The following is a 16,830-nucleotide window of genomic DNA, read 5'->3' as shown; positions in this document are numbered from 1 at the left end:
TAAAGGTAAAAGTGGAGACAATATTCAGAAGGATGCGCTTGATGTTGGGCAGATGAAAGGACTTTCAGCCACAAGACGAACGTGGCAGGTTTGTGATCAGGGAAAACATTTCCAGATACTCTGTTTGGAGATTTCATTCCAAAACTGTGTCTCTAATGGTTTGGCCAATGAGTTTATGAAGTGGAAACACTGATTCTGTGTGTTTCTGTGGGTTTTGGACTTTGGTTCAACAGATGCAGTTTCGACACATAAACAAACATGATGCTTGTAATTATAACTACGTTGGCTCAAGAATCTGCTGTTCTACTTTAATCCAGCCTCCTCCTACCTTTAATAACCTTTAGTGACACTAATCAATAAACAGCTGGTCTGAAATCAAACAAACATGCTTTGTGTAATGCACTGACGTCAATGCTACCCCTCGAGTGTAGTAAGACTGCAAAACATAACCTTTATCCACGAACACACATAAACCCGGTGTTCCAGACTTTGATTAAATGGGCTGTATTACTGAGTAAGCGTCTGCAATTCTTGACAAGGGCACGCCGATTGTTTCCCCCACAAAACTGACAAAATGAAGAGGACATATTCCCCTCTCATAAACAATTCCTCCTCTCAAACAATGGCGACAGTGTGATGATTCGGGCTCCATGATGTGATGTGTGTTGATGCCTGGGAACAACTGGAGCTCTCACCTGCGCCTATCACTCCCACCGCAACAGCTGCCTCCCGCCTCACTGCTTTGTTCCAAACTCAGGGAGCTCAGAGGAGGCATTTGTACCACAACACTGCAATTGTATCTGTCCTTAAGACTTTCCTTCGCTTTCCTTAGACAAACACGGGCACTTGATTCACACAAAAAGTGCCAAAAAGTAAGATAAAGATTGGCGAAAAGAAAGAAGACCCATAACATAACCTCTGGGACAGCTCGATAAGCAGCCCGAGCAGACGTGCCTGTCAGTCAGTCTGTCTGTTGGGGGTGGGGCAATCATTGGAGAGAGGGGGGGGGGGGGGGGAGATCAGGGCAACTGGGAAGTGTCCCGTAACACCACCAAGAGGATAAAGCGGCATATGGTGAGGTTTAAAGACTTTACCTTTGACAAATATACAAGAAGTTTGAGACACCGAATCTGCCGTTACAAGGAGAGAACTCGAGCCGCCTGGCAGATAACCGAGACATAAAGGGATACATTATACAGGGCTACACGGGGCGAGGATAGTGCGGTTCAACTTCCCCTAAATCCACACACACACACACACCAGAGCCAGAGCGAAGGTGTGCGCCGCCGCCGCCGCCGCTGCTGCTGTATAATGTGACCCGCTGAGCCGTCTCCAGCGCGGTGCCCCCAGCTCTGCCAGTCAGCCAAGCAACCCTATCTGCCATGTGGACGGATATGTGAGAAGCGCGCTGGCATCTATGGAAAGGGGGAGGGGGGGGGTTAGGCTGCGGGGGGATTTGATGAGGCCAAACTTATCCCACACTGAGCTAAACATACGAGTCTGTGGGACGGGCTGCAGACGATCCAGTGGGGGGGGCTCTTCTGAAGGGAGTTCGGAAACTAACGCACAAGTTAAACAGCGAATTCAAAAAAGGACGTACAAGTTTCTTTGACATTTAGATGGACTGAACTCTTTTGCTCGGGCTAGGACGATATGATTTTGTCGCAATCCAGTTGAGAAGGAATTTCGGTGCTTTAAAGTGATAGTCTGTAAGTTTGCAAAGTCAAATCCCTCCCCTCTTTAACCAGAAAGCGCTTCTTAGTTAGTGCAAAATGACAGAATTTTCTAAAGGTAAACCATCAAGCTCCTCCCCCTCCCTCCTGATTGGACCTGAGAGGCCGGTTCACAGGAAAAGCTTGTCTCATTGGTCGAAGCGGGAGGATGCTAGACTCTGATTAGTTGCTGAAATCCAGGAAGGAGAGACTTTAGGAAGAATATTATATATAATTTTACTAACTTTAAAATTAAAAATTAAAATGCAAGACCAGGTGGCCGATTTCGCACGTAAAAAAAAAAAAAGTAAAACATTTAGAATTCCAGACTTCACTTTAACATAAACGAAATGGAGAGAAAAAGAAACAAATGTCAAGTTTCCAAGAAATGGTGCAAATGATTGTACCGTATTGGATTCATTTTCAGCACTCCCCGACTGAGACCTCGTGATCCGCAAACAGCAACGTCAGAGCGTCTCCTCTTCCCCAAATGGCCACACTTTTGCATCTTCGCATATCTACACTGTCACATTCTGTCGTCTTTTTTTATTTTTATCTGCCATTCCCACGCAGAAGGACCGGGAGCCTTTTCCTCACCGCCACGCCGTGACCCTCGCTGACCTCCCTCCGACAAACGCTCCTAGGAGAGGGGGGGAGATGAGCCTGATAATGAGTGGAGAGGAGCAGCCCCCTCAGCCCGCCCGATCAGTCCTCCTATACACCACAGCGCCGCAACCAAACAGTGCAGCAGGCTCCCACACACAGAGGCTGGAACACTCCGACCTTCCCCTCACCGCAACAGACCATACTCTTTATTTAAACAATATGGGAAGAGGAACGTCATCGGCGCTAGCAAACCAGCCCCATGTCCCAGAGTGTAAACATTTCTAAAGTCGGCTGGATTACAAGAGGCCTTTCCTTGGTTCATTCACGATTTAGTCTGAGTTCATGACTATTTTAGCCCTATTTTAAAGACCTGGTTTGAGCTCGTGGCCCGACTGAAGTTGTATTTGACAAGAAGGCGAGTATCAACAAATGGGAATTGGGAACTTTAAACTTAAACCTTCAAGCATAAGAATACGTTTCATTATATCCACTGTGTTTCATAAACGTTTGGTTTGATTGTTAAGCTGCTCGAGTAAATGATCATTCATACGATCCCCTGTGGACGGGATACTTTTTCAGATTACGGATCCACACATTTGAAAAGAATATCCAATCACTGTGACTGCAATTCGGATTATCAGGTTTTCTACATGATAAGACGCATTGGAGACACGAGGCATAGAGGATATTACCAAAAACAACTGCAGGCATTGCGTATCGATAATTGCGATCATTCCGATTCGATTGTGATTACTCCTCTTGCATCTCTATCTGAATCTTTGGGAGCAAAAGCAGAGGTGGGGGGGGGGATATTTGGCTTGGAGCGGCCCGAGCTTCATCAAGGTTAATTGGGCTGTTGAGAGGACACGCTCCTCTAGCTCATCAATCACCATCTCCATTGTTTCCTACGGGCCAGTTACGAGGTTCCAAGTTCGCCCCCCCCCTGCAAATGACCCATCCTGTCACACGCACAATAGCTCATCTTGTTTTAGTGCATAAATCTAGCGGGTGTCGGGACGTGAGCAGTGATTAGAGCGGGAGATAGCCGGAGAATATGCGGTGAAATTTGGTAATTAGTGATGTGAGCGGCGGAAAAAAGGGGGAAGTTTCGGTGTGTGACCTTATAAGCGGCGGCGTGCACTTGAGGATGAGGAAGCGGCGCCAGGGCTTCGGTTCAGCGCAAAGGTCAGATTTTAAGGCGGATAGAGCGACACCGGTGGTCATTTCTAATGTAAGGTTTAGGATGCAATAAGGAAATTGATATGAGCTGGGATATTCTGACACAGATGGGGGGCAGTGGAAGGTTAGCCCCACTACTCTAACTTAACACATCTCTAAAGGAATCACTGTGTGTAAAACTTGCTAACCCTGTCATTTACACCTCTACAAACAAACATTTCAATTCAGTCTATTCTCAATTGCTCGTGTTTCTGAAGATGCACAATGATCTGATTCTTGATTTTAAGATGTAAATGGCAAACCACTCAATTTCAGTTCTTGTCAGATAAATTGCAAATATGCCTCGTGCAGCCCTGATTCAGAGGCATTTACAGGCGAGAACAATATATTACAGTATAATTGACCCAGGTTGTATATGTTGTTTCTGTTGTGTGCTTTAAAGGGGATGGAATAAAACAATATGATGCCAGAAGATGATTACCAGGAGCAAGATGAATAAATAAACCAGTATGTAGCCTACAATAGACTACTAGCCTACTACTATGACGACTACTAGCACTACTAACAGTCATAGACCGGGAAATGAAATGCAAAGCATAATTGTACAGCCTATTACTATATATATAGTCATGTATCGGTGTGACAAGCAACACCCCCGTGTTTCAAATGCATCCAGCGTTTGTTAATTTATTCCCTGACCTGACTCATTAACGCGCCCCCCAGTCCTAACGCGTTATTTATTAAAAGCCACGTACAACAGCTTCAAACAGCGCGTCTCAATGTCAAAGTCCAAACTTTGAAAAGCCTACACTTTCCATCTGCGCCGTGGCAACCAAAACAAGCCGCGCGCTAATGAGTAGCGGGCCATTGTGCGCTTATCATAACAGTAGCCTGACCTCTAACCGCACGAGCCGCACTCGGAATGACATTTCACGCTGGCTTCACGTGAATGGGCCGATTGTTCTGCCTGATTTTGCCGTGATTGGGCTGCGGTTCGCCTCTGTTGCCGCTACACTACTACGTCTGTGCGTGCGTATGACCTTACAGGTTCAAAAATCCCCTTGCAGCGAGCCACAACAACACTACGCTCAGAACCACGCTGCTGCTGCTGCTGCTCGGCTGGCTGGAAGGCTACACTCCGAGCATGTTGTTTTGAGAGGACCCGTCACAAACCCCCCTTCCTCGGCTCTGTCCTCTCCTCCACGTCTTTGCTCACTGCGCGTCTATGTTAGCCCGAAAGGAGCTGTTTGATATTCCAGACAATTACGCACGTTCTTTTCTCTTGTGTGCCTTTTGTATCACTGCCTCGGCTGCATCCACGCCGCTGCACTTCTCCCCAAAGCCATCCCTCGCTCTGCGATCCAAGGGGGCTGGGTAACCTTCACATGGCCAGTTATCTCTCTCCTCCAAGCACACACACATACACAGACAGACGGGCACACATCGAGCACCGCTGCCTTGCCTTGCCTGCCGCATACACAAACCCCCGACGGACGGACGGCATGCCAGAGCGTCCGCGTCCCCCTGCCCCCCTCTGCTCAGCGCCACTCACCACTCCATGGACCAAGAACTCAAACAGTTTGCTCTTGGTGGCTTTCCTCGCTCCCCCCGCCGTGTCCTCCGTAGCCATTTGCAGCACGGTCCCCTCCGGTTCGCTCCTTCTTTTGTCTTCCCCTCTCCCGTCTCCCAGCCGCCGGTTCCCCTCCCCTGCTCCACTTTCCTCGTCTTTGTGCTCTCCTTTTCAGCACTGCCCGCCCGTCCTTCCCTTGCCTTCGCGCGCTGCTCGCTCGCTCGCTCTCTCTCTCTCCCCTCTCCTCCCTCGCAGCTCCGTCAGTCTCTCTCCTGGCAGTACTGTGTCTAGTACTGGCTCACTTTTGGAGTTCAAGCTGCCTTTCAGGAGCCCGGCACGTCGCGGCGGAGAGAGGAGGGGTGGCGGCGGCGGCTGGGTGGGTTGGTAGGTAGGTAAAGGGGGGGGGGGGTCTGGCACAAGCAGGGGGGGTTTCAGCCAGCCCACCCTCGCCGCCGCCTCCTCTCCCCCTCCCTCCCCCCCCTTCGTCCTGTCTCCTCGGCTCTCCCCTCAACGCCACACAGCTGTTGCATTCCATTGGTAGATAAGCTGCGTTTGGCTCGCAGTGGTTCGAGCCTCTCTCAGTGTTTTAGCCACTCCGCTGCCGCCGCACGGTCCCGTCTCCCCGGTGACCGGCGCAGAGGCCACGGCCAGCAGAGCGCACGCGGCCCGGGCGCGTTCTCTCGGAGCGGCGAGGACATCGGGCTCTTAAAGGCGCAACGCGGCGTGTCATAACAACACACAAATGTTCTACACACACACACCGACTGAAACACGGTCGCAGGCAGGGACGAGGCGCTGTGGGCAGAACAGCCCGTGCGTCTGCTGACGGGCGCGCAGAGATAGGCTGGTGCGTAACAGCTCTATTGCCATTTCTAAAAGCTAAAAAAAAAAAAAAATCACGAAAGGGCGATTTTATACTAGAGATTAAACACAATCTGAAGAGTTTGGAAGCACAATCAACAGCTACAGCAGAGGCCAAATAAGGTTAACAAACTATCTCCCGAATCAGTAACCTATAGGCATGGCAGATGGTTCTTTAGTACCAGGAAATATTTAAGCTTCCAAGAACCACCAGGATTAAAGCTGCATTATGCAACTTTTTATGGGGGGAAAAAAGTTGATATTTGTGCGTTTTTGACCTTGTAGTGACCCAGGGGCTGTATGAGTGGTCAGCATGGCGGCTTTACTGTCCATCACAGTGGTCTTCAGGACGCTCCAGGATCAATTGTTTAGAAGGTTTTCCCTGCTGACGGACCCTCTCACCAGAAAACCTACAACACAATTGATCCCGGAGCGTTGTAGAGGCCACTGTGATGGAAAGTAAAGGCATCATGATGACCACTCATACGGCCGCTGGGTCACTACAAGGTCAAATACACACAAATATCAACCTTATGTTTTTTCTCGCATGAAAAGTTGCATAATGTACCTTTAAAGAGTTGTCTACAAAGGGTCGAAAACAGGGAAGTTTTTTCATCAAGGACTGCATATTGTAGTGCATACATAGGGCCACAGATGGGTGAATGCATTTTATTTAGCCTTGGAACCTTAATACCAGTTCTGTCTCACAGTAAAATGTTACTTGAGGTTTTAATCGTGTAGATTTTTTTGTTGAATTGTGCCAATTCAACAAAAAGCCTTGAGGGCACCACAAATTAGTCTGAGGACTGAATTTGGCCCGTGGGCTGTACTTTGGGCACCCTTGGTCTAAAACCTGCCTAAATTGGACTAAATTCTGTCTGAAATGGGTGTAAACTACGTCTGAACCATTCAGTTTGAGAAACATTACAATAAATCAAGCCTTGTCTTATTGAAATCATCTCGCAGCTCACAAAGTCTTGATTATACTGTAATGATTTCCTTTCCGTCAAGCTGTATACTCATGCCTGAGAAATGGGACCGGACTTTCCTTGAATGCTGGAGTCCTTGTCTCCTTCACAAAGGGCCGCGTCAAGAGCACCTTCCTTTCCTGTGTTCCTGTGTAGGCCTTTGTGGGAGTGCATCGGAGGTTAGGAGTCTTTCCTCCGAGCACCTCATTAGCTTTACCTTTCACCCAGAGGCCACTACAGTCGGGCAGTGTGGCAGCGGCACACAGCAAACACACGGCCCTGCAAGGTGACACCGATACTGGACACGTGCGGTTGGGCTCTGCTGAGATTTTTCTGGAAGGCAGCTGCAGGGGTGGGGGAGTATAGTGATTAAATTAAATAGAAACATCTCACAGTTTATTGTCAGATTATTGTACGGTGACACGAAGCGCATGTCCTGATTTTGTCTTACTTGGAGGTAATGCTTTTTATTATTTGATGAAATAAATAGATTACTTTGTTTTGTTCCAATGTATTGTGTGGAAATGATTTCAAAAAATATTGCAATATTCAAGATGATTTTCAAATAGGAAACATTTTCTTACATCATGCATAGGCCTGGGTACCGTTAACCTCTTAACCCCCACCTTAACCGAGTGCATTTTCTCCAGTTCATCTTTGCCCAAATCTAAAAAGTTACAGCCTAAAGGCCAGTGTAACGCCTCATTTGAAAGCTAAGACCTACAAAACTGATCTGAACGGATCTTTTTCCTTGCCGTGTTTAGGTGGGGGTTAAGAGGTTAAACTATACGGTATTGGGGAAAAAAGGTTTGATAAATATTTTTCTTTAGATGCAAGTTTTGGTGCTGTTGGTCCAGAGACAGCACTAAAGAAAGTTGCTTTGTTGGTTCCTGATGACAAATGGCGTATTTTAGAATAGGTATTGCGATAAAATATTGTTTAAGTCTTGCTATGTGTAAACCAAGTATTGCTGAAGTACTTGAATTGAAAAAATGCTGCGATATTCAGCACTGATCATGCAAACCTTTCTCTGGTCAAAATTAGGATTTTGTTTTCCGTTAATAGCTAAAGTTATCGCTTCTTCCCAGGGTTTACTTCACTGTAATTGTTTAAATCTACAACAGGGCCGTCAGTATTAGAGCTGCATTAAACAAAAGGCTGTGCATCCCAACACAAGGAGCTCATCTCCCCAGAGAGGTCGTGCATATTCAGTCTTCTGTGCCATTTCTTATTCCTAGAATCCAAATCCCAATTGCACAATAAAAAATAAAACATGATGCGCAGTGGCCGAGTGGTTAAAGGCTGTAGCACACATGCAAAGCTACGAGTCAGGTCCGAGGAGAGAAGACCCATCATAAAACCACCTGGCATTAAATGTTTGCTCGTCCGTCATTGTGGATGAAATATTACGCAGTGTGGCTTTAATAAAAATGAAAAACGTCACAATAAAACAAACACCCGCCCAAAAAAGGTGAAAACTCAGGGCTGCTTCAAGGACAGAGGTTTTGTGGGGGAATCAAGCGCTGCCAGCGGCGTCCAGGAGAGTGCACAGTGTGTGATTCAGCTCATAACATAGTCTTAAAGCCCAATTACACGGAGCTCCTGTCGCCACACCGGCCATTACTGTGAGTTAAACCATCGCACGCTCGGGATTACGTCGCTCCCTGTCTCGTCTGTGCCTGCCGTCTTCTCCACCGCCGGCGGACCAGCCCAGTGAAAAATTCATGAGGATATTTGAATGACAAAGAGCCGAAGTGGGCCACGTTCACAGAGGCCTGGCTTGTGACACTTCCAAGTCCCTGACGGTTTGCTTTGCTTCGTAAATAAGTGTCAAAACAACAGTGGAAAGCATCGGCCTAATAGACAACTATCATGTGATGCTATAATATCATCATAAATGCTCAAAATTGAGAGATAACAAGCTGCGAAAGCCAAGACACAGTGTTCCTGGTGCTTATTTTTGTGCAGTGACTGACAGGTTACCGCTCTATGTGAAGCTAGATGTTCTCCCATGTCTAGGTTAACCTCCAAGTGCACTGGTTTCCCCCATTAAAGGAACAGGCCACCGTTTTTCCATACTGAAATATGTTCTTACCTGAGCTTAGACGAGTTGATGCGTACCTGTCTGGTCGTTGTGCATGCCCTGAGTCACACAAATCAACCAATGATGTTGCTAGCATTTGGCCTCTCCCAGCATATTCCTATGGCTCCAAACGTGGGGTGAAGTTGGAAGCTACCACGCTCTTCCACGGTCCACGTGCAAAGACCAGACAGGTACGTATCAACTCGTCTAAGCTCAGGCAAGAACATATCACAGGATGGAAGAACTGTGTGCCCTCAGTCACGCCAAAAGACCAAAGATGTTGTAAGCATTTGGCCTCTCACAGTCTATTCTTATAGCTCCAAACGGGGGTGAAGTTAGAAGCGACCAAACTCTTCCACGGGCATGCACATAGACCAGACAGGTACGCATCAACTCGTCTAAGCTCAGGTAAGAACATATCACAGTATAGCAAAACGGTGGTCAATTTTGTGTAACAATACGTGGTACAGAAATACCAAATAATGTCTATTTATTGAGATTCATAGTGTATAAAATCTCCTGTACTTTAGGCCTGTACAAAAGCATGTGATCCTTGTGTCAGTTTAGCTGTTTCTACTCCAGCCCTCTTTGAAAATGTTAAATGCTCCAGGACATGTTTAAAAATGTGCCGAATCGGGACCTTTAACACATGGATCGCAAACTCACAATTAGCCATTCTCCTCCCCCAAATCATGCAGGCAGCCCTACATGGAGGTTAAGGAGCTTCAGCTTTAAAAATATGTTGGGTATGCACATAAACAACAGACTCCATGTTGCTCCAGTTATTCTCAGGGGTGGCTCTCGAGATTATGTGGACAGCTGGCTCCTGCCTATTTGACCCTAGGCCAGGGGTCACGACCTGAAGAGAGCAGCTATAAAGGAAGCGCATCATCCACTTCCTGCGACGGACCGACGCACGGGGGGGAAATATATATATATATATACATAGCAATTCTGTGAGATTCTTTCACACCTTTACACTAAAATCACTGGACTTGAAAAGGCAAAGCGTGGCCCATTCCTATTCTCTTCATGCAGCACAGTGAATATTTTACCTACTGGTGACCCCTGCTGTTTGGTTTCGGTACTGCAGGTGTCTTTTCATTATTAACTTTTTTTTAAGGTTTGCTAAATCAGCCCAACTCTACGAATAACCGTGGATTTAGTTGCATATGTCATTATTGTAGAACAGGCGAATGAGGCAACGCAAAAGTGAGTTGATTTATGGCAAGGTCAAGTGGCCGAGCTTATCAGTGCAGATACGGGGACGGGGCCCTTTCTCTCTCCAGCTGCGCAGAGTGGATGATAACACACGGAGGATGCGGTAACTGGTGCTTGTCCATGCTTTAAGTGAGCGCTGAAGTACCCCTTGGAGGACCCCCAGCGTCTCCTCTATCATGTCCCAGGGCAACAGACAGAGAGGAGGGGGGGCTAGAGGAGGGGAGAAAAGAGGGGGGGTTGGCAGACAGAGAGCAATTTCAGTAATGACCAGCAGAGGGAGCAGTCTGACTGAGGCGGAAGAATGGGGTTTACAGCAATGAGAAATGGTGGCTGATAAGAACTACTTTAAGCTACGACCTTATGGAGAGGTCTCAATCAAGGAGTCTTTTTAGTATAAGGTCCATTTTCGATTTAGGCTTTGGAAGAATTTTTTTATTTATAGGATATGGAGATAGGAGATCAAAAGTGGTTCATGGCAATGGGCAATGAAGGACAAAATAGTCAAGTTTAAGTGTTACCAAGTTCACAATTAACCTCTTAACCCCCGCCTTATAGGTACATTTTCTCCAGTTTGGCTTTATCCAAATCTAAAAGCTTCTTTTTTTTTGTGATTTTTTTATTTATTGAAGTGTTACATTGCATTGGCATTTTGCACTTTTTTTTGCATGCATTACACTTTCATTTTATACCCTTTTTGTCACCCACATCCCCATTTCCCTTATGATGGGCAGAGAAACTCAAAGTTGCGTAAAAAGCAGTCCCCAAAAATGAAAAATTAGATAAATAAATATATAACAAAAAACAAAACAAAACAAAAAATAAAACCCTGTCCAGGTTAACATATATAAAGTGAAGGAAAAGTGTACAGTTGAGCAACACAAGGTGCTAATTTCCTCCGTCAAGGACATCCACAGAAATAGCATCTCCAAATCTACATACAATCTACATACAATACATCTCCAAATCTAAAAGCTTCTTGACTGGAGCTTACAGCCAATGGGCCAGTGTAACGCCGTATTTGAAAGCTAAGACCAAAATGTTGCACAAAAAAATATGACAAAAACGCAATGAAAATCACAGAAAAACGACAAAAACATAGAAGAAACTTAGGTCAGTTTTCTACGCCTTAGCTTTCAAATGACGTGTTACATTGACCCATAGGCTGTAAGCTCTCAGGTCAAGAAGCTTTTTACTGGAGAAAGTGTGCTTGGTTAAGGCGGGGGTTAACGCACCACAAAGAGAACAATCATTTCAGTAATATAGCGCTCTGAAAACGTCTGATCCTTTTTAAATTTGAACTATGTATGAACTGAACATTGATTGAAACAAAAATGTGTTTCAGGCAAAATCACAATCCGGTGTTTTTCCAAATATTCTGCCACCCCGGTGTGCCCCCGTCAAACCTCAATGTGATCCGGTTGAGTCGCCTTTGTGGCCACTAGAGGTGGACAAACAGCAGAGCCAGTTTTAAAATGGAAACCGCTCTGTTAGTGTGGATGTTGGTTTTTTTGTCACACATGATGAGACTAAATCCACATCTACGGTTTAGTAAGACCGGGCCATTTTAGGAGAAACCTGCCTCTTTGTACTTGGAAATAACGAAGCCATCACACTGCGGTTAACTCCAGTTCATTCTTGCAAGATCAACCACAAATATTTTCCACTATGGTCAATACTGTAACGCTGCTGTAACAATGCGCTCTACTACGCTGGAAAGAAATTTTAGTCTTCAATTCGCAAAGCCACATCGCAAAATGAAATCACAGTCTTGCAGCACTAAGAGGAAGAATGTCAAACGCAGCAGTCCTCCTCAGCGCAGTTCCCAGTGGCACCGTTTACATACCAGAGTCTAGGAACCTGCCCTCGTCAACGTTATTGTCCCGGACAGATGGGGTGCACAGGAGGGAGGCAGGGGGGGGGGACTGTACTTCCCTCTCTTCTGGGCCTCTCTCCTTCCCCTTTCTTCGGTTTATAAGAGCCGGGCGCACACACACACACACACACACACACACACACACACACACACTTGGAAAGCTTAATACAGGCCGGAGCTCTGGGAGGGCGACTCATTGGCCATCAGCGGTCATCAAAGGGACTGTGCAAAAGCGCGAAGACTGTGCACCTTCGCTGTAGAGAGAGAGAGAGAGCAGGGGGGGTGGGGGGGTGGGGGGGATTAGGAGCACAGAGTTTAAGGGCCTATTCGGATATGTTATAAAAATGAGCTCCCGGAGAGTGGAGAGGGAGAAGCAAGCCTCCCGTGACAGACATAATAGGCCGCCTGTGCATATTTGGGGGATCAAAAGGTACAATAAAGTGAATGGGGCAAGTGCCGGACATTTGTGTAGACGTGGGTGAGAAGGAGTGAGGTTTACTTTTGGGACTGTTTTTGGAAAAGGCTTGGATGCACTGCAGCATTTATAATGAAGAAGGGAGTTTTCAAATTAGCTAAAACACTACCTTAACCATTGCTTTCTTGCTAAAATGAACATTTGGACAAATATTGCGATTGTGATTCGATTTGCGATCATTATATTTGATACATTTAAATCAGGGGTGTCCAAAAAGCGGCCCGGGGTCCAAATGTGGGCCTCGAGCTTGTTGTTGAATCGCCACACATCATCAGAGATGGTCCTTTTTAGTTCAAGTTTAATAATTCTACACAATTCTAACCAAACAACTAACATTTTGTTGTGAGACAGAGCTGGCATTAAGGTTTTAAGCATAAATAAAGGTGTGGGGCACAATTTAAACCTCTGCTAAATACACCTAATCAAAAAGTTTGCGTCACTGACCACCTCTGTGGCCCCTCACCCCATATACGCTTCAATATGTGGCCCCACATGGAAAAAGTTTGGACAGCCCTGACTTAAATGATTAAACTGCTAAAATGAAAGGAGGTCCAGTTACTTTCAGACTAGGATCTAACAACATATTCTTGCTGAATATTAGAACAATACACAATAGTCTACTTTCAAAAATATTACATTTTTTTTATGGAAGGGTCCGGCTTCCACCTTTCCCCGACATTCAGAGTACCTCTGGGGGACAGCCACGTGACTACAAAAAGTCCGGGATGGAATCAAATAGCATCTACCTAATCACTTTAGAATCTGCTTTATGGAAACTCAACTCTTTCATCTGTTGCAGCTGAACCTGAGATCACAAAGGCTCCACATTTCCGATCGGTGAACATCTATCACTCAAAGGTTAGGATATCACAGTGGTCAAAACCTCGATTGCGATTCCATATCGATAAACCCTGCAGCCCAATTCCAGAAAATCCAGTCCAGTATGACTTAACTACATAGGCCATTAAACAAGTGAGTAGCTTTAAGAATAAAAAAGGGTGGAATTAATAACAAGGCAAACTCTTTCTACTAGAACAGTATAAGTGCAGCCTTGACTGAAGAAGCCTCTTGCATCCTCCTCAATCATAAAACAACCCAGTACAGATGATGGCATTGGAATATTTCTTCTCCGACTACATTTTTACAAGCAATGCCCGTACGCTCGCAGTTTCGCCGCTCATTTCAAATCCGATTGTCAGTACCCAAATGGTTTTCACGCACAAACTAGCTTCGAGTAAGTTGAATAAATCAAAAAGAGGGAGAAAGACATCTTCTCTTGGGCCTTATTTGCCGGTGCAGCGCTTTGGCGGTTTGAGTTCACTCTGAATGTTGGCAGCGCCGGCCCAGTCCTGTCAATGTGAAAAAAGGAGCCATTGTGGGAGCAGATGGAGAGCGCCAAGCAAAAGCCTTTAGTAATGAGCCCAGTTTCCCCCCGCAGCAACGGGCAGCGCACCGGAACGACCCAGAAGCTTTACCTGCTTTGGGGCATTTCCTGTTTGCCGCAACCATGACAACGGGGTAATCTGCCTTCGATTAGCGACCGGCAGCCAATGGGGTGGAAGCGACCAAACTGGAGCAGCAGCTGGCCCGAGTGAAAAGAAAAGGGGAAGTGTTTGGAGCTCGCACTGTAAATCTGACATGGAATCTTTACTGAGGCGGAGAGAAAGCTCGCCACGAAGTGAATTAGAGCTTCTACTTGAGCTTTTTAGTGGTATTTACCTGTAGTAAAAATGTCAAACACATCTTGATCACTACCTTGGTTAGAAAATGCTACATTGATTGAAAACTCATTCAAAGTTTGGCTTGGCTTTGTTTTTGGTGCTGCAAATTGCCGCCTTTCCCTTTAAGACCCTGCTCCCCATCGAAACAAACCTGGGCGCTAGAAACTGAAGTTGAACACAAGTATGTAAGTACATAATTAACAATATTTAGGTTGAGTTTATAGCGCAATTGATAGTGCTGTGGTGCATGAAACGGCACGGTAATTAGATTTTGATTCAGCGTAAGAAAATAGACAGACAGATGGATTAATCAGGAGTTAAAGCACTAACGTTTACAGCCTTATCACTAACGAAAATTTCAAGGATACTTTTTAAAACCCTTACACAAAAATAGGGCTGGGAACTGTTAAATAATACCAGTATAGTATTGGAAAAAAAGTTTAGGTACGACCGATATCGAAAAACTATATCTTTATAAAACAAGCTTTGACACTGTTGGTCCATAGACCCAGCATTAAAGGAAGCTCGAATTATTTCCATCTTTTTCAAAACTTTTTGCCCAATGTTTCCCCATTTTTTAAATATTTTTTTTGACTAAACAAAGAGACAGACATGAAGAGGAGCAAAGTGGTTTAACAGCCCATAAAAAACGAGAAGAACATTAGCTACATGCGACGTTACATTACAACGAGTGCCGTTTTTTACTTTTACTGAACAACTTACAGTGAAAAAAACTTTATTGGCGTGTGATAAATATGGTAATAGTCCATGACAAAACAGCTAAAAATTGCTTTCTACCCCCTCGGCTAGGCCACGGCCCATTGTATGACACGATGCCGTCTGTATCTATAGTGAAACAGCACGACTCTCAAATATTTCATTAAAAATCTCGGAGATGACAAGTCAAGCAGGCCGCGCTCAAAAGTTCTTCAAAATCCCTGTAGTTGCAGAAAACACCCCCTCCTTCGCCCCCCCCAGTCCCTCCCTATCCCACTCTCCAAGTATTAGCCCTGATCTTTCAGCACCACTCTGCCCATGTGGGACAAGAGCACGAGCAGACAGAAAGAGGCCAGTCCCGGACAACTCCAAATCCACGCGACTGGGGATGGGACACTGCAGCACACACAGGGAGATAAGGAGTCCCACAAGGAAACTGCGGCAGCCGGACACACATGAATGAACAAAGAATCCATGTGATATGAAGCTTAGTAACTACACATTTTCAAACCAGTCGACGGAGAAAGAAGCTCTCTCTCATATTACAATCGGAGGGAGAGGTGGGGTTTTGTTTCAGTTTAGTTCCTCTTGTGACTTAGCAACATACAACCTGGAATGTTCCGCAGTGCGGCTTTAACTTGAGGAAAATACATTCACCTGAACTCTCACCATCAAAACTTCTATAAATAACAGTGTTTACATGACGTCATCGGACTTCTAAAAGTTTACATGAAATGTTTCCTTTCCAATAATAATTCCAATTGAATATGGGGGATTTTAACGATCATTTAGCAGCTTACTGGTTTGAGATTTCTACATTTGTTTTAGGGGGAAGAGTTCACATAATGTCTCTCAGTGGATACAGACTGCTACACATCCCACGCAACGTTATGAATCACTTACATACACCTTACATAATAAACAGAAGAAAGTCATTGTGGAAAACTGTGTATTGCAGCTTATACGCACAACTAAGTACATGGATGATTCCCATACATTCCCATAGTCCAATTGTTAGTTTCTCACATTGCTTACATATAGGTTGCCTTCACCACTTCCTAAAAGTTAATTTTAGATGGAGGGCTGAGGCCTGCACATTACTCTTTGGCCAGATCCTTGCTTTAAAAACTATGAGCAGATTCATATTTTGGCTTATAATTATCACTACGTACTACTTCATATATCCCAAAGTACAATGGATGGATGAATAATAGTACAATGGATGGATGAATAACTTAATAATTTAAGCAAAATGTAAACCATTCATTTTTCCATCAAATTGTGTCAGATCTAGACAAAATCAAGTTCAAAATCAGGACTAAAACGAAGCTAAAACCCACTTGATATATTGTGAAACCTGATATTGCAATAAGAATCATTTGGCGATAAATCGTGCAGCCCGATGTTTATGAACAAAAGATCCTCGTGGCCACTTCACTGCTGTGCACCTGTTGTGAATAATTAATCGTGTGCTGCAGAAAAGGTCAGAACATATATTTGCAAGTGGCAGATAAAGAGTGGCCACTATTCTGTATTGAGTTTCACTGCACACAGGGCTTCACAGTATGGCACAGTATTGAACGCTCACATCTAAATGGGTCATGTGCGCTCGGGCCTGCAGACTGCCTTCTCTGCAAATCCTATTAGACGTTACAAATGGGAGCAATATGCAGAGCTTTGGGTCAGATTGCTGTGATTAATAATAACGCAACAATATAATCTTTGGCTATAGGCAGGGCAGGGGCTCTCCATGTAATTAGGTTACAAAGAGCTCCATTTTGAAAAGTGGAAAAATCTATAATCCGGAAATGACACAGCTGCGGTGAAGCACAGCCAAAACAGTG

General features: G+C 45.2%; 1 protein-coding gene across 6 annotated transcripts in view; it reads right to left on the bottom strand.

Moving 5' to 3' along the window:
* smarcd3b (SWI/SNF related BAF chromatin remodeling complex subunit D3b) overlaps window positions 1-16,830 on the bottom strand; it is a 37,882-nt gene that overhangs the window by 15,145 nt on the left and 5,907 nt on the right. For 2 of the 6 annotated variants that reach the window (XM_079576681.1, XM_079576686.1), the window contains exon 1: window positions 5,050-5,431. The exons of 2 other annotated variants lie outside the window; for them this stretch is intronic. In XM_079576681.1, the coding sequence (XP_079432807.1) occupies window positions 5,050-5,127 (78 nt within the window). In that variant the 5' untranslated portion in view covers window positions 5,128-5,431. Of the gene's footprint in view, window positions 1-5,049; window positions 5,433-16,830 lie in introns of those variants that run through there. 2 more of the 6 variants (XM_079576682.1, XM_079576685.1) reach the window with 2 other exon arrangements.

The sequence above is a fragment of the Gobius niger genome, assembly GCF_951799975.1.
Source record: "Gobius niger genome assembly, chromosome: 18".
NCBI lineage: Eukaryota > Metazoa > Chordata > Actinopteri > Gobiiformes > Gobiidae > Gobius > Gobius niger.
The sequence above is the reverse complement of the archived record's forward strand: the minus strand, read 5'-3'. Positions and strand labels throughout refer to the sequence as shown.